This window comes from Dermacentor albipictus, chromosome 6, assembly GCF_038994185.2.
Source record: "Dermacentor albipictus isolate Rhodes 1998 colony chromosome 6, USDA_Dalb.pri_finalv2, whole genome shotgun sequence".
NCBI lineage: Eukaryota > Metazoa > Arthropoda > Arachnida > Ixodida > Ixodidae > Dermacentor > Dermacentor albipictus.
The window spans coordinates 5,664,486-5,689,530 of NC_091826.1; the positions used below are offsets into that span (position 1 = coordinate 5,664,486).

A 25,045-nucleotide genomic window follows, 5' to 3' on the forward strand; every position below is an offset into this window, starting at 1 on the left:
ATTTCCCTGCTCATGAAAGTAATGTCCACCTCAACGAATAACTTGATTCGATTGTGCTATCGGCAAGAGGGGATTTAGAAAATTTGGCGCAGCTGAAGAAACGCTGCAGCTAAAGGTACGTCTGACGTCGCCCTCCAAATTTGCTCACATTCACGTTAGACAGAGCCAGCAATGTTTTTGTTCAAGTACGTGCGACGTTACTCATTGGTTCTTTTCCATGTTTCACGTTGGTGCACGTCAGGCACAACAAGCACGCTGATGTTTCCCTCGGGTCAGCACTTACTGTGCGCTGTGGTGCATGCCGGTCTCTTCCAGCGCATGTGGTCGTTGCCGTGACAACTACCACATCTGCTTCCATGCGCGCTTTTACAGCGAGGAAAACGCACTCCATACGGTGGCCATAGCTGGACGCGATGCTATGACAGCCTGTGCTTATTGCAAACAGGGCAATTACTCTACGCTACCGATCGACTAAGTGATTCGTCTAAATCCGTTCGCGTTGTAGCATTTCACGATCAAGAAGATGTTGAATTTGAAACCAAAATCAACTAATTATCATAGCTGTAAACTAATGAAAGCAGAGAAGCGCAACTTTTACCGCACGCTTAACTCAGCTCTTCGATTCGTTCGCGAATAGACGCGAGTGACCCATGTCAGCCGTTTGATTTGTCGCTCGAAGCAATTATTTCTTGGTGCTTCTCGGGAGACTGATGGGGTCGTATCGCTAGCAGACAACTGATAAGTACTCGAAAGTTCTTCCGGCGTTGTACTATGAGACGACGCATATAGTTCGCACCGCTAAAGAAGCGTGTCAGAACGGTAATGCGCGCTTCTCCAATTCCATGCTTCCTCACTCGCTGTACAATGCAGTGCATTCTGTGCACCGACGGAGTTCTGTGCAGACGCGATCGGGGATGCACGTATAGACGGCAGCTCACTTCCGCGGTGCCAACACGGCTATATAAGGGCTCGCTTTTCCAACAAAACATGCAACAGCTGTATATACATTGTCGATTAAAAGTTTAAGTATAGCGTACGTGAAGCTCGCAAGAATTGGTTTTTAGAAGCGCCGAAATCAACAAAAATTAGGCGGCAGAAAGCTCGACAGTTTGACGGAAGGGGCTCACACCAACTATCGCGAGTCGGCCGCTTTCTTGGCGTTGCGGTGAAATCGCCGATAGCTACGCTTGGTGCCTGGGTTGGATGCCAGCAAGAAGGTTACGCACCAAAGAGTGGAGGCGGCTCACCGAAAGTGAAGCTGGTCGCCGCGGCGAAAAGCCCGCGCCGCCGCGGTTGTAGCCGTCGTATAGCAGAGCACGGAGCGTGCTGCCGCGCTGCTCGTGCAACGGCATTTGGTGATTGTGGCGCGCTTTCCTAGAGCACTGCAGCACCTCAGTAGGCGTGGTGAAATCATGCGCTGCTTTCGGCTGCACGTATCGTCTTAAGAACACTCCGCGGAAATTTCACCTGTTCGTTTCTCTTTTCTTATGCACGGCCGCCTGTGGGTCTTCTTCAGTTGGGAACCATTGGGGAGGTGCACGTGCATGGTGCATTACTTTACACGTGTCCTCGATGTTAAATTTACGCTTTAAATCCTCATTTGCGCGTCGCTACATGTGGCTAGGTTGGGATTTCACCGCTGGCTTCAGCGCGCTCGAATTCTGCTCAAGTACGCGTCCGATCTTATTGCACGTACCGCATTGTGTCTGTTTGTAATAGGACTTAAGCACAAGGGCGCTTATCTACCCATCGTTAGGTACTGGTGGGTACTAATGAGCAGCTGTGGATGAGCTTTAAATTGCGAGTTTGTTAATGCATAACCATTCTTTGGCGAGTACCTCAGCTGCCTTGTATGGCTGGATGCAGGTATGCAATGCTTTGTATCTGCAGAAAAATGCGTAATTTGCGGAGTTAGGATATTTACTCGTTATAATAGCGTAAATTTTGATGATTGGCAGCCTTATAAGCGATTGAAATCAACTTAAATCAATTAAAATTTATCAGGGAGAACACCTATAGAGAGAGATACATAGGGCTCCATAGCAAATGCATGGGGAAATTTATAGTAGGGGAGGCTAACTGAAAATTAAAGGCGGGCCAACCTAAAATGGGGGGTTGGGCAGCATAAACTTGCGGATAAGCCAAGTTGAAATCTGAGGTTGAACCAAGCTGAAATTTGGGAGTGGGACACCCCCAAATTTCAAGTTGGCCCACCCACAAATTTCAGTAGGGCCACTCCGAAATTTCTAGTTGGCCGACCCACAAATTTCATTTAGCCCACCCCCAAATTTAAGTAGTATGTTTCTGTGGCAAAAATGACGTGTTACTTTTAGAACACAGCATTAAAAACAGCATTTCACCTGGCTAGAACTGCATTCGCTACCGGCCGACGAGAGCCGCGGTCGCAACAAAGCGACTAAAGCAACAGAAAATTGTGCTGCACAGACTTTCGGCGAGAAAAAGTGGGCGTCCGCGAGCGTCTGCGCAACGAACACGCTCAATTGCCAGCAGACGACGCGCTTGACAGCAACATTGAAGGCGTCATGCTGTATAACCATGCCTCAAATATCTATACGTAGCACAAAGCTGTCAGTGTAAATTTGCAATGGAAATAGAGCACCATTATAAGAGTGTACGCGCGCGGTCGGTCTGAGCGCCGGCAGCGAAATTACGTTGAATGTGACGCGCGTCTCCGCCCCGGTCCAGTTGGCTCGCAGCGCCCTCGCAGAATTTTTCCGTTCAGCCCACTCGACCGCTCCCTGATCAAAGGCGGCTGCTCGTTTCGAAGCGCTCGCCCTCGACGGGTGGCGGCTCTCCTCGGTCGCTCTCCTTCCGTGTCGAGCCCCGCAGTCGCCCGAATTCGGGGCGTCAGCACAGCACCGCCCCTGTTGGCGACGGTCCGCTCGATGTCTCGGCGAACGCTCGTCCCACCAGAGGAAGGAAAAATACTAGGAGGGAGCGAAACGCGACAATTTCGAAACCTAGTCATAAGAAATTTAGAGGAATGGGATTATGGCAAATAGGCCCTCACGTGACAGGCAAGCGGTAGCTTTAGTCGGCTCGCTTGGGTTGCGTCTGCTGAGGGGGTTCTGGAGTATGCGCACATAGTCGGCGAGGCAAACGCACGCCGAGGTTGAGTGAAGGAATTAAAGTGTGTGAAGCAGTCGAGTCTGTGTTACGTCAGTCAGCTAATTAAAGCACCGAACCACCACGCGGATCGCCGCCTGAGCAAGCAGCAGACAAGCGCCAATGCAGCAGCGAACGAAGGCGTCGGCATTATGCACAACCCGCGACGACCTCGTAACGGACGACTGGTCGCGTTTCGGGGCGGTTGCAGGGAAACGAGGAAACCTTTCACCCTGCAAACGTGTGAAGGCAACCAAGGCGCCCTTCCGACGGCGATTCTTCGCGTTTGGGGGCATCTTCTGGGAAACGATATGATGTATTTCGCCCTTGCCAACATGTGCAGGCGCTGAACCGAGCGCCCAGGGTCCACAGCGACTGCTTTTCCGAGTGCAAAAAATTCTCACATCTCTTCGGGGTCCATGGCGAGCCACGGACACCGACCTGTATTTGAGGCCCACTGTTGTGGCAGATGGTCCCAGTAGACGTTGTCGTTGCGCTCAATGCCTTGTCCCTCTCAACAGACCGGCGAGAACTGAGTAGGCACGTCCCGACAGGGTAACCACCTCGCACCACGCAATTTACAAAACAGTGCACGTAAACCTCAAGGAAAGGCGACCACTGCGGCTTTTAGTGTGCTGGGTAATGCTATTTATTTATTTTTTTCACAACGAAAGACGCACAGCAGAAGCGTTTACTCAGCAAGCACGCGTCAAATAACTATCGCGCGAAAGATCTTGTCATATCCTCTATAGGTGCTGGCAGTGGAACAAAAATTAGCAAAAAAATACGCACCGGAGTTTCAGGTACGCAACAGCCGACTTCACCGAACAATAGACCACGCTCGGACCGGCGTACACTCTGGACGGGTTTGGAGGTGAGAGCGCCGACTAACTGCGGTGGTAAGCGCAAGTGATGCTTCGAAAATTATGTCGCCACGGGTCTGGCTCGCCAGTCCGTCTCCACGTTTCAAGGCGGCGCGTTTGAAGCGAAGAACGGCGCCCGTGGTAGCAGAAACGCACGCGTTGCACTTCCTACACGTGCCTCCGTGCCTTCGACATGCCTTCGACGGCAGCCGCCACTAAGCCGCCAATCGTTACCGCGTGCCAAACAAACACGAATGGTCCGGCAACAATGTGGTTCCTAGCCGAAAGGCACTGCGCACAAGGCCCCGGCGAGCGGGAGGGGTGGCTTTAGAGGAGGTTGGCTTGCCGAAGCTAGCACAATCACGTGACGCCCCCTCCTAGTATTTTGCCTTCATCCAAGCACCGGAGCTTCGGCTAAGTGAAAGGCTAATGGTATCTTCGACTGGTCGCCTGTATGCCCCGAAGCAGAGTGGGGTAGATCGGGCGTTTCCCGAGCTCAAGGGTAGAGGACAAGCGCGCAAGCCGAACGTGCGACTCGCTCTCGGAGGAGGAAATTGCCGATGCGAAACCACGTGACTACTGCCAACGTCCGGTGATTCGCCTATCCAAAGCTCCCGGCGCTGCCGGAATAACCGGCGGACGTGCCGGCGGGACGAGCGTTCGTCGAGACGCCAGCATGCAGTGGCCTAGGTTGCCAAGGTTACGGTGGGCCGTCGCCAACAGTAGCAACGCGGCGCTACGATGACGTTTCAATCTCGATGGCTGCTCCGACGAGAGGGCTCAGAGCGCCTCAGAGCGCTCCAAGATGGAGGAGAGCAATCGAGAAGAACCAGCCGAACGCAGGGCGCGCACCCTCTTTCAACCAGCCGAAGGTAACGCCGCTCGCGAGAGCGCTCCAGAGCGCTCAGAAACGACCAGCCGAAGATAGCATAAGTGAAATCGGACGTTTGCTGCAGTCACGTGGTTTCGCCTCCGCCATTTCCTGCTCCGAGAGCTAGTCACATGTCCGGCTTGCGTCCTCTGCCTCGGACCCCGGATCTACTCGACTGATTCGGAGGATGGAGGCGATCATTCGAAGACAGCATACACTTTTTGTTTCTTGTTTTTGTATGCGGTACGGACTGCCTGACGCGGTTTTCGCCGCTTACGTCTGACCGGGTGCGTCATCGCCTCTGCCCGACTGCCGCGAGACGCATCGGACCGTCAGGTCACGTGTGCTTGATCTCTGGCGATGTTTTTTACATCAGCTACTGAGAAAGACATTTTTCTGGTAGCCTCTCTCGAAGAATAGTGCTTATATGATCCTTCGCAAGTTTTTCCCCCTGCAGTAGTTCGGCTGTACAGGCGTAGAGCCTTCCGGAATCAAGTGTAATGCCCACCACATTCAATAATTTCATCCGCCGTGAAAACACCCGCTTGATCCGTATCATAGATGTTGCTGCAATACGGCTTTAGATTAGTAAAAAACAATAGCCCATAATAGTTCACTGTTTGACGGAAGCCCGCTTGGCAAGGAAGGAACATAACTGAATCGAAATGCGCACTAGCGAAAACATTTTAAATAAAATGCGGTATTTCAGTATCTCATTTGGTGAATGCATATTTCATTTAGGTTAAGAAGGGCTCACTGAAGCGCGAACTCAGGCGCACAGTCACCGGTGTACTCACTTGACCAGCTGGAAGAGCGTCTCGTCGTTCGCGTTCACGTACTGCCCAATGTACCGCGCGAGCAAGTTGTGATGTCGAAGCCAGACGGTGTGGACAGAGGTCAGGCCAGGGTGCTCGTTGACTCTCTCGTCCCCTTGAGAGACGAAAGCGCCATTGCCTCAGAATTAAAACTACGGAAACAACGACACAGGGCTGTAATTGCGAAAAAGCTGGGCTGGTTCGTTTCGGCTTCGTCTGAAAGCATTGGCGCTCGTCTGAATATGCTGCACGCTGCTATATTTTTTCTGATTGGAACGTTTCAGAATCAATCAGATCAAAGCATGCATTACGTTATAACGTATAGACGTATTTCTTTACTGCAGCGGCTTGACACGAGGAGTGAAGTTTACGGAAGCATTCTCTCTTGAAAAGTAGTTGTTATTTCATAATTAAACATCGCCATAGGAATAATTTACGTTACGCACGTGAATGGAATTTATCTGGCCTGCTACCAACTCGCTTCGGTGTGACTCGTACATCGCCTCCTAAGTGCTCAACGTTGTCATTTCAAAGGCCTCTTTTTTTTTTTTGTCACGTTGATTTGCAGTCTTCACTTATGCGCACATACAGCAGACGAAGCCCGCGCAACAGATGCGCCTTCGCTCCCTCTCCGAGTACAACTTAGAGTACACGATGATTAAATAACGAAAATGGAATCGAGTAAGGACAACAGTCACCAGCTCGGAAGCAGTACCGGCTCCTTTGTGGGTCGCTGCACCTGTCCATGTTGGGATAAAAACTTCGGGGCAGAAGCGTGCCGGCTTGTGGGGTTTGTTGATACTTCAGCAGACCTGCGAGAAGGTATAATGCGAGGATCAATGCGCGAGCGTCCATCAGTTTCCTTGTCACGTGTCACGCGACGCCACACTACCCTTTGTACATGTGCTTCCCGGGCTCGGACGTAGTGCTGTTACATTCCAACAGACCGCTGTCGGAAACTGCACGGGTTGTCGAAGGCTAAAGAAATGTTTCAGCTTAACGTGGACGATCAGAAATGTGTTCCATTGGAATGCCTGGCATACCTTTCCGCGGCCGAATCGACACCCTCCTTCTAATATCACGTAGACCGTTGTTCAATAGGGACAGGTTCTAGCACGTAAACAAAAATTTAAAAGAAACACAGAGACAAGGAGACGCCACGAGACGTACGTGAAACGCTGCTATTCAACTATATTAACCTTTGAAACAAATGGCAGCAAGGCGCGCCGCTAGAGAATATATATATATATATATATATATATATATATATATATATATATATATATGTTCTATATATTCTCTAGCGGCGTGCCTTGCTGCCATTTGTTTCAAAGGTTAATATAGTTGAATAGCAGCGTTCCACGTACGTCTCGTGGCGTCTCTCTGTGTTTCTTTTCAATTTTTAAATGATATTTTAACAATAAAATAATGATAATAATACTTTGAAATAATATCAATATATATATATATATATATATATATGTGTGTGTAGAGAGAGAGAGAGAGAGAGGCTTGCTCCAAATACTTGGCACAGAACTTGACAAATTGCACAAACAGGACACAATGACCGGGCGTTTATGTGTGCATGTTCGAGCATCATTTTCGCGCGTTCCGCCGGACCTCTTTGCCAAAGTCGTTGTGTCCCATTTTGAGAAACCTTTCGCGCCGCGTCGAGAATGTGGCCAGCAATTTGCGCGTTCTTGTGCTGTTGATTTGCCGCACTGGAGCAGCTACAGCACGCATGTGCCGAGCCGTCATTGAGTGAGATGACAAAAGCAAGGAAAGGGGGTTATTTATGCAAATTCTCCTGTGAACTGGTCATGTGGGCCAGACGGGCAGGTATGTTAACGACAGGCCGAGGGGGCACCATGCGCAGCTGCAGGCTTTAGAGCGTTCAGGTCATTTGCTAACCACCGCAGATGATGCCAATGCAAGCCCTTATTCGACAATGTACGTGTTCTTGGGAAATACAAAGCGGAAAAATTGAGATTAATTCATGAAGTCTTTTTTACATCATATGAGATTGACACGTGCATGACTGTTCCTTCTGTTGCTGTGGCTAAAAATGGACTCGATTATCTCGGCAGACTGCTTCGGGCTTTGCGGAATTGATAGGGACATAATATAGACACAATATCAATTCACGTGGTCGCAAAGCTTTGGGCCGCCCAGAAACAATTGTGAACGACGCCAACAAGGTAGTTTACTGGAGTTGCAATTGAAGCGCAACTGTGTGAGGGCGGGACGGGGGAAGAACACTATTAAGAAAAAATCGTCTTTGAATTGGGAAAGCATGTCAAGCTATACTTTATTCAAGAAATGTGTAATTCCTAAATTTTTAATAGACGTGATGCGCAAAGAAAGCACGATTGCCTTTTATTATAATATTAATAAAGAATTATTTACATTAGCGCCCCTGGAAGTAGTGTCGCTGTGGCAAATCGCGCTCGTATAGTTCGTGTGGTAGGCCCCCTTCGAATGGTACGCTGCTCCTTGTAACTGCCGAGTTAAAGTGGTGCGAATTCTACTCTTGCTGAGCGCGCTGTTTCCGAAGTGCGTTACATCGCGGGTCTAGTGAACAGTTTTTCAATTGAAGGGAGTGAGGAACACCGCGCAAGTGCGGGCTTTATCGGCGTTCGTGCGAATGCTCTGACCAGCGCCTACGTTTACCCAGGGTACGCAAGGGGTGCTACGTCCAGGCGCGGGGTTTTCCCACAAGCAAGACCTCAGCTCACATTAGAGCGCAGGTCTCAGGCACCCGTTCCTGCGTCGGCGCCCCACGCAACCCAGCGAACGACCACAGCGAAGGATGAAGGGGAGAACCCGGAGCGGGGGGTGAAAGACGGCGAAGAGAGCGCGAGGAGGAAAGCGGAGGAGGGGGGCGCAGCGGAAGGCGGAAAGCGCAAGAAAAGCTTAGCGCCGCGCAACATGGGCTCTGCGGCGACGATGGCTGCACCAGAGTGGCGCGCGTCGTCTGTTCACCGATAACGCTACCGATACCATATATGGAAACGCAGCCTTGCATGAGCGGAGGCCTGTCTGCCGATGCTGCTGTGAATCGCGCCCACGCATCACCAATGCGCTGCCTCTCGCGATCTCCCGATTAGCGAGGCAGTCGCGCCACAGTGCGCTCCGTTTGCAATGTGCCGCGCACCGCGCCAGCCACGCGACTCTTTCTAATACAAAGCGTGTAGTTCATATATATATATATATATATATATATATATATATATATATATATATATATATATATATATATATATACACATAGTGCTCCACATACTCGTCGATCCCACGTCGTTACACTGGTGGAGGTGCAGGGTATTCTTCATGCTTGGCACCCCTTCGCGGAGCCGACGATCGAGCCCGGAATCACCATCGTGCATCGAAACACTAGTCCACCGGTTCACTCATCGCCTGCTAGGCTTAGCGCCAGAGTCCAGCTATGGCCCCGGAGAGCTCTCATAGTGATGCCTTTGAAGACGTCCAAGATTGGCTAGACCAGTTCGAGCGCGTCGCCCAGTACAACCACAAGACCAGCTCGGCGGGCAAACTCTCGAGTGTCTATTTCTATTTGAAGGACAATGCTCGTACGTGGTACGTAAACCGGGAGAGGAGCTTTGCCACGTGGGGCGACTTCCGCGCACAGCTGCTGGATACCTTTTCAAGCATTGACAGGATGGAAAACGCGCAGCGTCTCCTTGAAATCCGCGTTCAAAAGCCCGATGAGAGTGTTGCTATGTTCTCGGAAGACATGGCCCGTCTTTTCCGTAGGGCAGACCCAGACATGCCAGAGGAAAGAAAGCTGCGATATCTCCTGCGAGGAGTGAAGGAGCAACTGTTTGCCGGCCTTGTGAGAAATCCCCCGACAACAGTGGCACAGTTCACAAAAGAGGCTACAGCCATTCAACGGGCCCTGCATCAACGATACCGCCAGCATGACATGGGCAACTCGACGGCGAACACTTCCGTAATGGCTGCGAGTAACGACATGTCTCTGCGTGAAGTTGTCCGAGAAGTGGTGCGAGAAGAGCTTCGGCAGCTCGGCTTTGTGGTTGCGCCTACGGAACCTACGCCAGCGTTATCTTTTGTTGCTGATGTAGTCCGGGAGGAAGTCCGGCAAGCTTTTTCAGCGCCAGACTGTGGCAACGTTTCGCGGCGCCTCACTTGTGCGGAGGCTGTTCGCCGTCCACTCAACGCAATTTCAACGCCGTTCACACCCATAACTACAACACCACCTACGCCAAAAACAGAGCCGGCATCGTCACCCTCATCGACTCTACCGACCGCCCTGATTATGCCAGCACAAACAATGCCGTATTTTCGACATGCGCACGCCACTCCTTGGCTCCATGGAGAGTTACCGCCGAACTACCAGCGTCGGGAAACCGATTTGTGGCGCACCGTCGACCGTCGACCAGTGTGCTACCATTGCGGTGAAGCTGGACACGTCTATAGAGTTTGACACAAATGGAACAACTATCGCGCCGCTCAACATCCATGCTTTCCAGCCAACTATGCTTATACTCCGTACGATGGTCGACGCACTTACAACGACGCTCCTGTGAACAGTCAGCCACAAAATACGACGACGCCCCGACCACGTTCTCCTTCTCCATCTCCTGCGCGCTACAATTCGCCGACTCGTCGCAGTTTTGCCCAACGTTACTAGACTAGCTTCAGTTGTAAAACTCTCCGCCTGCGCGCTTACAGCCGGTGTCGCCACTTCTGTGACAGCCGCCAGATGGCAGCGCCGTTCCATCGGGCTCCACTGCAGACGCCTCGCCGCAGCCTTCAGCCCGTGCAGACGGGCAGTTTGCGCGTGTTTCACGCTCTCTGGCGTTCTCCCTTGTCCGAATTAGTGATACCATGAGAAAGCGGTATCCACCTACAACAATAAGATTTATCGGGCCAGTTGGTTCATACTGTAATAAGGGTAAACTGCACGAAAGAAAGAAACGCATAGAGCGAAGCGCGGAAGCTGTCTTTTTTCCTGCCGTCTTAACGTTTCGCGCAGTTTAGGCTCAGAAGCCTGAACATTTGGCCAAAGTGTGTGATTAGGATGATCTTCATCCCCACCGAGGCTTCTCGCCACGCCAAAGAAGCGCAACAAAAAGAAAGATGAGGTCAGTCTTTGAACACACAAGCCACACACACACACACACACACACACACAAAAAAAAATCTGCTCTTCCACTCCGTGAAGATGGTTAACCAGCGAAGCTGAAACGTGCGGCCCGTGTTTATCACTGGGTTAATCTAGAGAATTCATTAAAGTATTTCTGAATTATGCGGTAACACACACAATCGGCTGCGACGGAGAGAACGACGTCACTGACGATATGCCCGTAGTCCGCCGTTGTCGCTTGCGTTCGATGTCTCGAGTTTGCTCGGAGGCGTGATTAGCTGCTTTCGCCCGATTTGCGATTATTCAAAATTAAGTTTCTTCAGAAATTAAATCTATCCGTTACGTAAGACAATGAGTGGCTCATACTGCCTTAAGCAATGGCCCCTCCCACCGTAAACGCGGCCTCCCCATTACGATGACAGAAGTGAAATTCTACGCTGGAATGATCAACGGCAACGCAGCCAGCTTTGGAAGACGACGATGAACGTAGGAGCAGTGACACGAGCGCGTGTGCCGGTCGGCACAAGGAATAGCCGAATTCATGGCCGTGGTGCTAGCATTACGCAAATTAGGTCCATCAATTACGTCAGCCGTGATAGTTATTGATTCTTTATCATTGTGCTCATCCCTTACTGCTTCTAGTGATTCTCGCGTGATGAGGACATTTCAATCATTGGTACCTGGTTACTTGAGAAGCGTGCGTTTGATTTGGGTGCCCGGCCATAAAGGAAATCATTAATGAAATTGCAGACTCTCTAGCCAAGGCATCGATAAGTGGCCCGATTCTTCCTTGCTGCCCTTTGACTGCTTATGTAACTGCAGCTAGATTTCGCAGGAGTATCATTATACAGTCAGTATCAGGCTCCAAAATACTAACTCTGTGGAGTACGGACATCTCCTGCACCCTTGGAACAGAGATTTTTGCCGAACACGGAAAATTGAAGTGTCCATCATGAAGCTGCGCTGCCGTATACCTGCATTGAACTTCTACCTCCACAGATCTGGTCTGGTCCCCTCACCACTATGCTCATTCTGTGGCGAAGCGGAGACAATCGACCATTTCTTGTTGTCTTGCAGACGTTTTTCTATTATAAGAAAACGACTACTCGAAATCCCGCTTCGCTCTATTGGTCTGACTTTATCAGTGCCTGTGATCCTATCTTTTGGAGCCTCCATTGTTGGGTTCAGCAACAGAAATGTTTGCTTGGCGATCCAAAATTACCTCATTGAAACTAATCGATTTCCATGTTAGATTGATCGTTCTCCCTCCCAACCATAGCTTTCTTTTATTTCTTATCTTTTATTAATTATTATTATTATTATCTTATACCCGGTTTTCATCTGATTATTTCTTTTTTTCTCCAAACACAAAACGTTTACTTTTAAACTCACACGCCCAAATTGTTAACTCCCTTGTTATCATTATTATTTTAGGCACCTAATTAAACCGCCCGATTCTTGGCCAATCCCCCACTGTGGGTATGTGCCGCGGCCACTCAGGACAACAACCACAACAGAATCGCTCTGTTCCACGCCGAGCGAAGCGTCGCATTGCTGGCGGCACAGAAAAAGCAGCGCGCCGAACTGTCGACATCGTTCCGATAGCCGCCTATGCAGCCAGGTGCGCAGCACGTCGGCATCGTCTGCTTATATTCTCAACAAACTCGGCGAAAGCTACAGTTTCGCGGATTACATGCTTGCTGAAATTCGCCTTCAACAACGAACCACACAATACGCTGCACCGCGCGCTTAGTCCGGCCCGCCCGCGTAGCCGGCTAGTGAGGAAGTGAAGCCGGGCGCGACTGCAGCGCCACGAAGGCGCGGGCGGGTGGCGGTTCCGCGCAACGGCGCCGAGTTTTAAAACTGAAGCTAGTCTAGTAACGTTGGTTTTGCCGATGTCACTAGGGGCAGATCCCCTAGCCCTCGACGGGGAAACTAGCCCCGTCGGCTAGGAGTCGGCTTCCACAAACGACACAGCTGCACCTATTGTAGACGTTAATCCGACGTTAACGGCCGTTGAGCGGAACCGTCTTCTTGAGCTCATCAATCACTACCAGGGCTGTTTCTCCTCTGCGTCAAGAGTTGGTCAGACGTCACTTACCAAACACCGTATCATTACTGATGTCGACGCCAGACCCATCCGACAAAACCTTTATCGTGTGACCCAAAGGAACGCGAAGCAATACAAAAAACAAGTGAAGACGATGCTGGAAGATGGCGTTATTCGACCATCTGATAGTCCTTGGGCATCACCTGTAGTTTTAGTGAAGAAGAAGGACGGTAACCTGCGCTTCTGCGTGGACTATCGGAAGCTCAATCAGGTCACAAAGAAGGACGTTTATCCACTGCCACATATTGATGATTCCTTGGATATGTAGCAAAACGCGTGCTACTTTTCCTCAATGGACTTGAAAAGCGGTTATTGGCAGATCGAAGTGGATGAGAGAGAGTGAGAAAACAGCCTTTGTGACGCCTGACGGACTTTATGAATTTCAGGTACTTCATTTCGGTTTGTGTTCGGCGCCTGCAACATTTCAGCGTCTAATGGACACTTTGCTCTCCGGACTCAAATGACAAACATGCTTGGTGTACTTGCATGACGTGATTCTCTTTTCCGCAACGTTCGACGAACGCTTACGAAGGCTGAAAACTGTTTTTGAAGCGATACGCTCTGCCGGTCTCACTTTGAAGCCTGAGAAGTGCCATTTTGGTTTTCACGAGCTCCAGTTCCTCGGTCACGTCGTCAGTACCCAAGGAGTCCGACCTGATCCGGATAAAATTGCCGCCATCGCTAATTTCCCGATTCCATCAAACAAAAAAGCTGTGCGACGTTTTCTGGGACTCTGTGCATATTATCCGCGATTTATTGCGAATTTCTCGTGCATCGCATGGCCGTTAACACAGCTCACCCGAGAAGATATGCCTTTTACTTTGGGCGAAGACCATCAACGGGCATTCCACGAGCTCCGGCAACGCATGCAATCGCCTGCCGCATTAGCACGCTTCGATGAGGAAGCCCCGACGACATTGCATACAGGTGGTCTAGGGGCGGTGCTAGTACAATGGCAGGGGGACAGCGAAAAAGTAATTGTTTACGCCAGTAGGACACTATCCCGAGCCGAAGCTAACTACTCCACCACTGAAAAACAATGTCTCGCAATGGTACGCGCAGTTCTGAAATTTCGTCCGTATTTGTATGGTCCGTCTTTCACCGTCGTTAGCGATCACCATTCCCTCTGCTGGCTCATTAACTTGAAAGATCCTTTCGGCCGGCTCGCACGCTGGAGTCTTCGACTCCAAGAGTTCGACTTTGTTGTTGCATACAAGTCGGGAAAACGGCACGCAGATGCCGACTGCCTTTCTCGGTCTCCTGTTGAGCCGGCAGCACAAGACGATGACGAGACGGTCTTTCTGGGACTCGCGGATACTGCCGATCTTTCACGCCAGCAACGGGATGACACTGCATTGCTGCCGCTTATTGATTACCTCGAAGGACGAACCAACAGTGTACCGAGGCTCTTTGCAAGAGGGCTGGCATCGTACTGCTTGCGTCCTCTAGAAGAAGAACTTCTCGCCTACCAACTACTTACTTGTTGTTCCATCATCGTTTCGACGCGAAATCTTACACGCCTGCCACAACGAGCCGACTGCTGGGCACTTGGGCTACACTCGCACATTGGCACAGATTCGGCAGAATTACAACTGGCCGACACTTACTACGGTCGTTAAACGTTACGTTCAGACATATCTGGATTACCAACGTCGCAAATCGCCATCCGTCAAACCAGCCGGCTTACTGCACCCTGTTGACGTACCGGCCACACCATTTGCACAAGTAGGCATGGACTTTCTGGGCCCCTTCCCAACGTCTACTACTGGTAATAGGTGGATAATCGTTGCCATGGATTATCTCACTAGATATGCCGAGACAAGTGCCCTGCAACGGGCAACAGCAGATGAAGCGTCACGATTTTTTCTGGAATCCATCGTTTTAAGGCATGGCGCTCCTGCAGTAGTCGTCACGGACAGAGGTACTGCGTTCATGGCCCAGTTTTTAGATATCGTTCTACGTCTAAGGGTTACCGCCCACCGGAAGACAACGGCGTATCACCCTCAAACAAACGGCCTGACAGAACGACTCAATAGGACATTCGCTGATATGATAAGCATGTACGTAGATGTAGAGCATAAGAACTGGGACGAGGTTATACCTTATGTCACCTTCGCGTACAATACGGCTCGACAAGAGACCACTCGCAAGACACCCTTCAGTCTCGTATACAGCCGTTAGGTTACAACAACATTAGACGCAATGTTTCCTCATGAATTTGACGACAACAAGACGGGCGCTGAAGAGATAACACACCGAGCAGAGGCAGCTAGGCAGCTTGCGCGTCTGCGAATCCACGAACAACAGGACATTGACGCCAGACGCTACAATCTTCGGCACAGAGCCGTAACATACAACATCGGCGACAATGTGTGGGTCTGGACACCTATTCGAACACGTGGCCTCTCTGAAAAGCTCCTGCGCAAATACTTCGGGCCCTACATAGTTCTCCGACGCATCAGTGACGTCAACTACGAAGTCGTTCCAGACAGCTCGCACTATTCAAAGCGCCGACGGCATTTACCCGAGGTCGTTCACGTGCTGCGTATGGAGCCGTACTATGAGGACTGACAAGACTGCGCAGTTCTTTACCGCTGCTTTCCAAGCCTCTATCACCGGGACGATGATCTTTTCTAAAGGGGGAGCAAATGACACAACTATATTTGGCACAACCATAATGCAGCGGGTATGCGCCAGTGGGGACGACGCTGAAGTAGCGCGGGTTTTTAGGTGAAGCGAGGAAACTAAAAAGATGTGGTTGCTTTTCCTTTGGACGACTGATAAAGTGCATTTCTTGGCGGTGCTGCTCCGCATACTCGTCGATACCACGTCGTTAAAATATATATATATATATATATATATATATATATATATATATATATATATATATTGTAAGCACTATTAACGTACTTCGTCGTTTTCATTTGTATATAGCCATCATCTTCCCTCTTCTTCGACTTCTTCGCGCGTGAGCTGCGGGCGCTGCCTTTTTTGGAATAAACAGCGCTGGGCAACTTGATCGGTCTCGGTATTATAAAGTGGTGGAGGTACGTCAAGATCCCGACGTCCTCTCGCGTTTCCGTCCTCCCTGGAGCTCCGTTCCGGTCGCCGCCTGCACCCAGCTACCCCTACAACAATGGACACTTCCAACCCCGGCCCTTCCGGCGCCTCTAACCCTACCACAGAGACGACCCCGCCTGCGGCGCCCTCTTGGACTGTGACGAGCCCTCAGCGCGATCCCCCTGTCTTCGCAGGACTCCGCGGTGATGACGTAGACGATTGGATCGACCACTACGACCGCGTGAGTTCTTGCAACAAGTGGAATGACACCCAGAAATTGAGGCACGTCGCCTTCTACTTGACCGGTGTTGCAAAGACGTGGTATTTCAACCACGAATCCGACATCGCGGATTGGTCCACGTTTACCTCGAAGCTGCGGCAAATCTTCGCTTCCTCGTCTGGCCGTGCAGAAGTCGCCAAACAGAAGCTGGGAACGCGGCGCCAACTTGCCCAAGAGTCTTACACCTCATACATAGAGGATGTCTTGGCTCTGTGCCGCCGTGCGAATCCTAGCATGACGGAAGCCGAACGCGTTCGCCACATCTTAAAAGGCATTGGGCCTGTCGCGTTCACCGCCTTAATCGTGCAAAATCCGGCTTCTGTCCAAGACATCACTTCAACGTGTCAACGCCTCGACGAGCTGCAGTCTATTCGTCTTCCACATGACAGCAGCGATCCTCCGGTTCCCCATTCTCCAGATCTACGTGCTCTTATCCGCACCATCATCCGCGAAGAGCTTCAACTACAAGACCTCAGGCGTCCACCTGCTGCCTGCACCCCAACCCCCGCCTTCGACTTGCGCGAGGTCGTAAAGCAGGAGTTGACAGCGATGACCACACCCACGACGCATCTTGCTCCGGTAGCGCGCTCCACACCTACCTACGCGGATGTTGTTTCGCTACCCACCCCTACCATGCCTTCCGTGCCTACTGGCGTTTCCTATGACCATGTGGCTTCGATGGGAACCAGAGCACTTGCTGCGCCATCGTACCCTCAGTGGCGTCCACCTCGTCCAGTTTGTTTTTACTGCGGTATACGCGGCCATATATCACGCTTCTGCCGCCGGCGCCAGCAGGATGAAAGGCGAGGCTATGCTGAGCACGAAAGAGACCGCACTCGCTGATCAGACGACTACTATCCCGGACCGTACTCGTCCCCGCCACAGCGTTCTCCGTCTCCACCAGCTGCTCCCAATCTACCTCATAGTTCCCGTTCGGCCAGACGTCGTTCTCCATCCCCTTACCGGCGCTCTACATCACCGCTTCGCCCCACTTCCCATTTTGTCGACCAGCACTCGGAAAACTAACTGTTGCAGTTTTTGGAGGGGAAACTGCTTCTTATCGGTCTTCAAAAATTCCTCCTGTTCGCCCGGCCAACATGCTTTCTGTGACTGTCGAAGGTGTTCCCGCGTCAGCTCTCATCGATACCGGTGCCGCCGTTTCTGTTCTGCGGAGTGATCTGTGTTCGCGGCTCCGTAAAGTAAAAACGCCTTATCTTGGACCTATTTTGCGTGGTGCTAATAATGCATTCATTCACCCTGACGGACAGTGTACTGCTCGTGTTCTCATCGACAGCATACGCCACCACGAGTTTCTCATCCTTCCAACGTGTATCCATGAAATTATACTGGGTTGGGACTTCCTACATTCTGCTTCAGCCGTCATTTCATGTAGAGAGGAAGTTGTCCACATCACGGATACAGAGCTTGAACCTGTTGCGGACTCTTCACTTTCATGCGTGAACTTGACCATCGCTGCCGACTACGTCCTGCGTCCTGGTCACGAAGACGTTGTAGCCGTAACTTCCAGTCAAATCGCCGACGGAGACGCCCTAGTCGCCCCTTCTTCCCGCTGTACTTCTCGCGGAATTCTCATTGCCACCTGTCTCGTCCGGTTTTCACGCGGCTGCGCCCTTCTGTCTGCTTGCAACACGACCCCAGATCCTGTGATGTTGCCCAAAGGGATGACTGTGGCAACCCTCGCCGACACTCAACCTATCTCTCTAGTCACGCTTTGCCCTTCTTCATCGCCAGCCCCAACCTCAGGTTTGGATGATTCTTTCCCTCCTCCAGCTGTTCTTGGTTCTGACCTAACAGCCGCGCAGTCCGAAGCCCTAATGGTGGTCTTGGCAAAACACAAAGCCTGTTTCGACAGCTGTTCCCCTGTGTTGAGCCAAACTCCTGCGGCTACACACCACATCGAAACCGATGGTTCCGCTATTATACGACGACGCCCCTATCGTGTATCGCCGTCGGAACGAAAGGTCATTGAACAACAGGTTGCTGACATGCTTGCGCGGAAGATAATACGACCTTCATCTAGCCCATGGGCGTCTCCCGTGGTCCTGGTAAAGAAAAAAGATGGCTCAGTTCGCTTTTGCGTGGATTATCGAGCGCTCAATAAGATTACACGCAAGGACGTATATCCAATCCCTCGAATTGACGACGCTTTGGACACACTACAAGGGGCGGAGTATTTCTCCAGCCTTGATCTTCGGTCAGGATATTGGCAAATTCCGATGAACGAGACTGACAAAGAAAAGACCGCATTCGCTACACCGGATGGCCTTTATGAATTTAACGTGATGCCTTTTGGCCTTTGTAATGCTCCTGCCACATTTGAACGCATGATAGACAACGTCCTTCGTGGTCTAAAATGGAAGACATGCCTCTGTTATCTGGACGATATTGTCATCTTTTCGTCTGACTTCAGCCAACATCTTCATCGATTAGACGAAGTTCTCAAGTGCCTTGCGAATGCTGGTCTCCAAATCAATACAAAAAAATGCAAATTTGCAAGCAAAACAATAAAAGTATTGGGTCACGTCGTGTCAAAAGCTGGCATCCAGCCTGACCCCGAAAAGATTAGTGCCGTTCTTCAGTTTCCTCGCCCCCAGCAACAGAAAGATCTACGTAGTTTCCTCGGCTTGGCATCATATTTTCGTAGATTTATACGCAACTTCGCAGCAATGGCAGCTCCTCTACACAAGCTACTGGTTACCGGTGCCTCTTTCACGTGGACTAGCGACTGCGAGTCGGCTTTTCAAGCTCTTAAGCGGCATCTTACTTCCGGACCAGTGCTTCGCCACTTCGATATTCGTGCCCCCACCATACTCCATACTGACGCAAGCGCACAAGGTATTGGCGCAGTACTTCTGCAACGTAATACAGAATCTAAAGAGCAAGTCATAGCATATGCCAGCCGAACACTTTCTCCAGCTGAGCGGAATTACACCATTACAGAGCAAGAGTGTCTGGCTATCGTTTGGTCGATTCAGAAATTTCGCCCATACCTTTACGGCCGCCACTTCACCATCGTCACCGACCATCATGCTCTGTGTTGGCTGTCATCAATGAAAAACATGTCAGGACGCTTAGGACGCTGGATACTGCGCTTGCAGGAATATGACTTCACTATAACATACAAGTCTGGAAAACGCCATCATGATGCAGACGCATTGTCTCGCTGCCCACTCTCACTCTCTCCCGGTAACGCGCCGTCGTCTTCCCAACCACGTCGTTCCGATGATACGCTTGCCTCCCACCAACTCTCGATAACGCCCTTGGACCAAGTTATGCTTTCATCACGCTCTGATTTCGTCTCGCTTCAGCGGGCCGACTCCTACTGTCGAGCTCTCATGGATCGCCTTAGTGGGTTCACCGAACCACCCAACAGCCGCTTGCGACGCCAACTTCGACAATTCCGCCTTCAAGGTGGCGTGCTACACCGCTACGTTTACCACCCAACAGGTCACCGGTGGGTCCCAGTTCTACCTCGCTGCCTTCGCTTGCGGGTATTAGAAGCACTTCACGACGATGTATCGGCTGGCCACTTAGGCTTCCACAAGACTTACGACCGCATAAAGACCCGCTGCTTCTGGCCTGGCCTATCAACAACGGTGGCCAAATACATTGCCTCTTGTGCGTCATGTCAGCACCGCAAACGCTCGACATCCCCTCCTGCCGGTTTACTACAACCTCTCCCTTGCCCGGACGCACCTTTTGAATTTGTTGGCATTGATTTAGATGGTCCCTTGCCGTTGACACCCTCCGGTCACCGTTGGATTGTCACTTCGGTCGACCATTTAACACGATATGCCGAGACTGCCCCTCTGCGATCCGGCACCGCTTCTGAGGTCGCCGACTTTTTCTTGCGCGCCATCGTCTTGCGCCACGGGGCTCCTCGCGTTCTTCTCAGTGACCGTGGCAAGGCGTTCATTTCACAAGTTCTCGAGGAAGTTCTTCGAGCCACTAATACCGTCCACAAATCTACTTCTACTTATCATCCGCAAACAAATGGCCTTACTGAGCGCTTCCACCGTACGCTGTCTGACATGATTGCCATGTACATCCGTCCTGACCACACTGACTGGGATAAAATTCTTCCTTTTGTGACATTCGCATATAATACTGCTATTCAACGGACTACCGGCTACAGCCCTTTCTTCCTTGTGTATGGACGATCTCCTTCCACCATATTCGACAGAGAACTATTTTTCGCACCTTCTTCGCCTAACGCGTCGCTTCCAGAAGATTTTGCTGCCCGAGTTGCACATTGCCGTCAAATCGCCCAGCAAAGCACAGAAGCTACCCAAGCTGAGCGCAAGCGTTACTGCGACAACAAACGCCGTGACCTACGTTTTCACCCAGGAGACCAAGTCCTGCTTTGGACTCCAGTCCGCACCCCAGGCCTCTGTGAGAAGTTCCTTCCACGCTACATTGGTCCATACACCGTTGTGCAGCAAACATCTGCAGTGAACTATCTCGTCCGCCCAGTACACTCCGTCACTGACCGGCGCCACCGGAATGCCGAAATCGTTCACGTGTCGCGGATGAAGCCCTTCACTCCCCGTTTAGATAATCTCTAATCTGCGGCCAGGCTGGCCGCTTCCATGACGGGGGGAAGTTAGTGTAAGCACTATTAACGTACTTCGTCGTTTTCATTTGTACATAGCCATCATCATCTTCCCTCTTCTTCGACTTCTTCGCGCGTGAGCTGCGGGCGCTGCCTTTTTTGGAATAAACAGCGCTGGGCAACTTGATCGGTCTCGGTATTATAATATATATATATATATATATATATATATATATATATATATATATATATATATATATATATAGGGTGCTGCAGCGAACACTTTCAAAAATTCTGAAAGGTTGCCTGTAGCAGATAGCACAATTCTAGTTCACGAAGTGGTCTACTCGAAGCGGCGGACACTACTTGCACAAGAACTGAAATGCCTAATCGACTAGTTAACAAAACTACCTATTTATCTTTCTGACTAATTACCTTATGGCCGATTTTCAAATTCACACCTTCTAGCCGGGGAGTTCGTAAGGCGGATCCACTTGGAACGAATTCTCAGGATGACACCAGCTTCGAGATATTATTTCCCGAACATTGCGGAGAAATGCATTGCCGTTCCAGTTACTTAATTTTGTGCTTGAATACATAAAACTATGTTTCGTTCAGGAAGTAAGTGGAACGACAGTGCATTTTTCTTCCGCAAAGTTCGAGAATTAATATCTTGAAACTGGTGTCTTTCTCAGAATTCACTCCAAGTGGATCCGCCTTGCGAACTTCGCGGTTAGAAGTTGTAATCAACGAGGGTGGCGATATGGGCTTGTTGGTCGGTCATCGTTGAAATGTATCTGTATAGCGCAACAAAGCAAGGACACCAGAAGAAACGAAAATGAAGGCAGGCGCTTGCCTTCCTTTCATCATGTGTTCTTGCTTTGTTGCGCTTTACAGATACCTTTCAAAGAAGTTGTAAATTGCAGTGTGGGCCATAAAGTAAGTTATGAGAAACTTAATTAGTGAATATTTGTTAATTAGTAGATAGGGCATTTTCAATTGTTTTCAAGTAATATCCGCCTCTTCAAGTAGGCCAGCTCGTGAATTAGAATTGTTCTATCTGCCACAGGGAACCTCTCATTTATTTATTTATTTAGTCGTTTATTAAGTAAACAAACGTCGCTTCTTTTTTGAAAAATTGCAACGCTAACTGTACAATCCGGGACATGTGAGTCGCTCTAAACACAAGTCCTGATCGTTCCCACCGGCCTGTCGATACAAAATGAAAACATACATTTATTTCAACTGAGCGATGAGCTGGGCTAGTTGGTGGCCGTTACAGTTTCTTCTTGCGCTGTGCACGTAATAACGAGGACGGGAACCCAGACGACGACATCTGACGGTGCGCTAACTGGTTTATTCGTATCTTGTGACAAGTCATATAAAGGTTAATAATATAAATAGGTGGAGGGAATGGGAAACGTTTGAATAACACAGGAAATGAAAGAATATAACCAAAGATAAACCCCCCAACCGCCGATGCTTCCGGTAGTCAGTTATACATAATACTGATTAGATAATGAGATCTGTCTCCCTCACCAGTAAATGCTGTAAAATGCTCGAACCTATTATCTTTACCAACCTGGTTAGTTTCCTTGAATTGAAATCATTTTTTACGTCAGCACAACACGGTTTTCGGAAGTCTTACTCCTGTGAAAGCCAATTAATATCGTTTACACACGCACTACACCGTATTCTTGACAAATCATCACTAGCTGATTGTATATTCTTAGATTTTTCAAAAAAAATTCGACATTCATTCGACATTCATTCGACAAGGTGTGTCACAAACTATTGCTTCACAAACTAAAACAACTTAACATTGACGGTAACCTTTTTAAATGGGTTGAGTGTTTTCTTCTCAACCGCTCGCAATTGGTTTGTGCTAATGGCATTAACTCCGGTTTTACAGAGGTCCGTTCAGGCGTTCCACAGGGTTCCGTCCTTGGACCCCTATTGTTCCTAATTTACATTAATGATCTTCCCTCGCTTATCAACTCCCATACCTATCTGCTCGCTGATGATTGCGTCACTTTCAGAGAAATTGCCAATGGTATAACGATATTGAATTAATTCAGTCGTACCTGACCATTATAGGGAACTGGTGCAATGAATGATTAACGGAGCTGAATATTAACAAATGCAAAGTCATGCGTGTGTCTAGGAAAACATCTACCATACCGTCGTACCACATTGACAACATGTCGTTAGAATCAGTTTCTTCATATAAATATCTTGGTGTTTACATCACTTCTAAACTCAGCTGGTCTGTTCATACTGAGAACATAATTAAAAACGCTAATCGCATGCTAGGCTACCTACGTCGCAAATTTTTCAATGTGCCTACTAATTTGAAACATTTCGTATATAAAACATTATTATGACCCAAATATGAATACGCGGCTCCGGTATGTGACCCTGCTCACGAACACCTAATCACTGACCTTGATATGGTTCAAAATAACTCTGTACGTTTTATTCTTGCTAACTACTACCGCACAGCGAGTATAACTAACATGAAATCTAATTTTTGCCTCCCATCGATGGCATCTCCCAAAAAAAGTGTCTCGTATTGCCCTCTTCCACAAGTTGTACCATCATCATACTCTAAGAGATCGCCTCATCCCCCATCCAATTTATGTATCCCGTCGCATTGATCATCAGTACAAAGTCGGCATTTTGTCATACAACACTAAAAGTTTTTCACAATCATTCCTACCGCGTACCTCACGTGACTGGAACCATCTTCCCGACGAAGTTGTAGGCCTTACTAATTATGAACAGTTCCGTGATGCCTTAGCTAATATTTATATACATGTGCCATTTAAACACTCATGTAATCAACTGTATTTGTGATCTTCATTCTTTTATATTAACCACTCCCCCTCTTAATGCCCTTGGCTCTGAGGGTCATAATAAATGAAAAAAAGAAATGAACCTAGTGTGGATCGTCCTGTAGGAATGCGATTTATGCTTGGGTGAGCTGCAACGAAGCAGTGCTGACGAATTCCTCTTTTCCCGCGATAATGAAAAATGCCTCTGCGGTCCCCCTTACGTTGACACCGCGCGCAAGCAACTCGGTTTCACGGAAAACAGGAGCCCACGAGCTTCGCTTCGTACTATTTGCTATCGCAATCGGTGCTTTTCGGCGCAACTGCGATTTTTTTTTTCTTGCACGCTGGAACATGTGTCTGTTGGAAGTCCAAGTAGCCCAACCATCTGCCTTCAGTGCTTCGTTGGGTACTCTGCGGGTAGTGATGCAGAAACCTCAAACAGGGTGCGCACTGACGTAACGGAAGCCGCCGCGTCCATCTGGCGTTGCGCGATGACCAAACTGTAACGGATGAACGTATTCAGCGTCGTTGACGCCGCAACGACGTCCAACTCCATCCGTGCGCCAGACACTGCGATGCAGGGGGCACGAAATAGACGAGCTGTGTTGAAAATACTTCGGAAATTCGTTCCCACGTGAGTTGGAGCTTCAGTGGGGGCTAATTGGAAAGTGAGACGTCAGTTTCATCAAGAAGAATTTTTCATTGTACCTGACGTCGCTGTAGACGTACTCGTTAAAGATATAATATAATAAAATACCACGCGCATTTATAGCATTCGAATACCTCAATAAGAACTACCTTGATACGACAATATCAAGTACGTAACGTTATTACGTCTCCCCACCTCCCTGGACGTGAGTTTTGATGCACAATTATTGAAGAATGCTCCTGCAAAACGGTTAGCCCCTAGATTGCTTGCATAGGAAATGCACTCTGAGCTACAATTTTGAATGCGTAAGCATTTCTATGGTTACCCGATGAGAAAACTGTCCGTCCTTCCTTCCTTCGCGCAAGATGATCGCCGTGAATGTAGATCCAGCCAGCTGTGGAAGAAGACGACGACGAACGCGCGAGCAGTGCACGAAAATTGGGGGGTCGCCAACTTGAAATCTAGCGGTAGGACAACTTGAAATTTGCTTGTGGCCCTAGTTGAGAATTTTGGGGTGGCCCAATGTTCAACTGAACGCCGCTTCCTTCAAGTTACGAACACCTCGCGGGGGGCAAGCGAGCGCGTCGGGACGCTTGGCGTGTGGGCCGCAACCAGAACGCGGGCGAGAGTGGAACGCAGGCTTGCGTGAGCGTCGCGCTGCCCTGGGGACCGGCCCGTCGAGGCGGCGTCCGGCGTTCCGACTCAATTGGTGCCATTGCAGTGAAGGCGAGAAAAT

General features: G+C 49.7%; 1 protein-coding gene across 2 annotated transcripts in view; it reads right to left on the bottom strand.

The window, feature by feature from the left end:
• LOC135921792 (chorion peroxidase-like) overlaps nucleotides 1–25,045 on the bottom strand; it is a 59,087-nt gene that overhangs the window by 17,305 nt on the left and 16,737 nt on the right. For both annotated transcript variants that reach the window (XM_065456105.2, XM_065456104.2), the window contains exons 7-8: nucleotides 6,374–6,487; nucleotides 5,658–5,790 (exon numbers count right to left, since the gene is read on the bottom strand). In XM_065456105.2, the coding sequence (XP_065312177.1) occupies nucleotides 5,658–5,790; nucleotides 6,374–6,487 (247 nt within the window). The remainder of the gene's footprint in view (nucleotides 1–5,657; nucleotides 5,791–6,373; nucleotides 6,488–25,045) is intronic.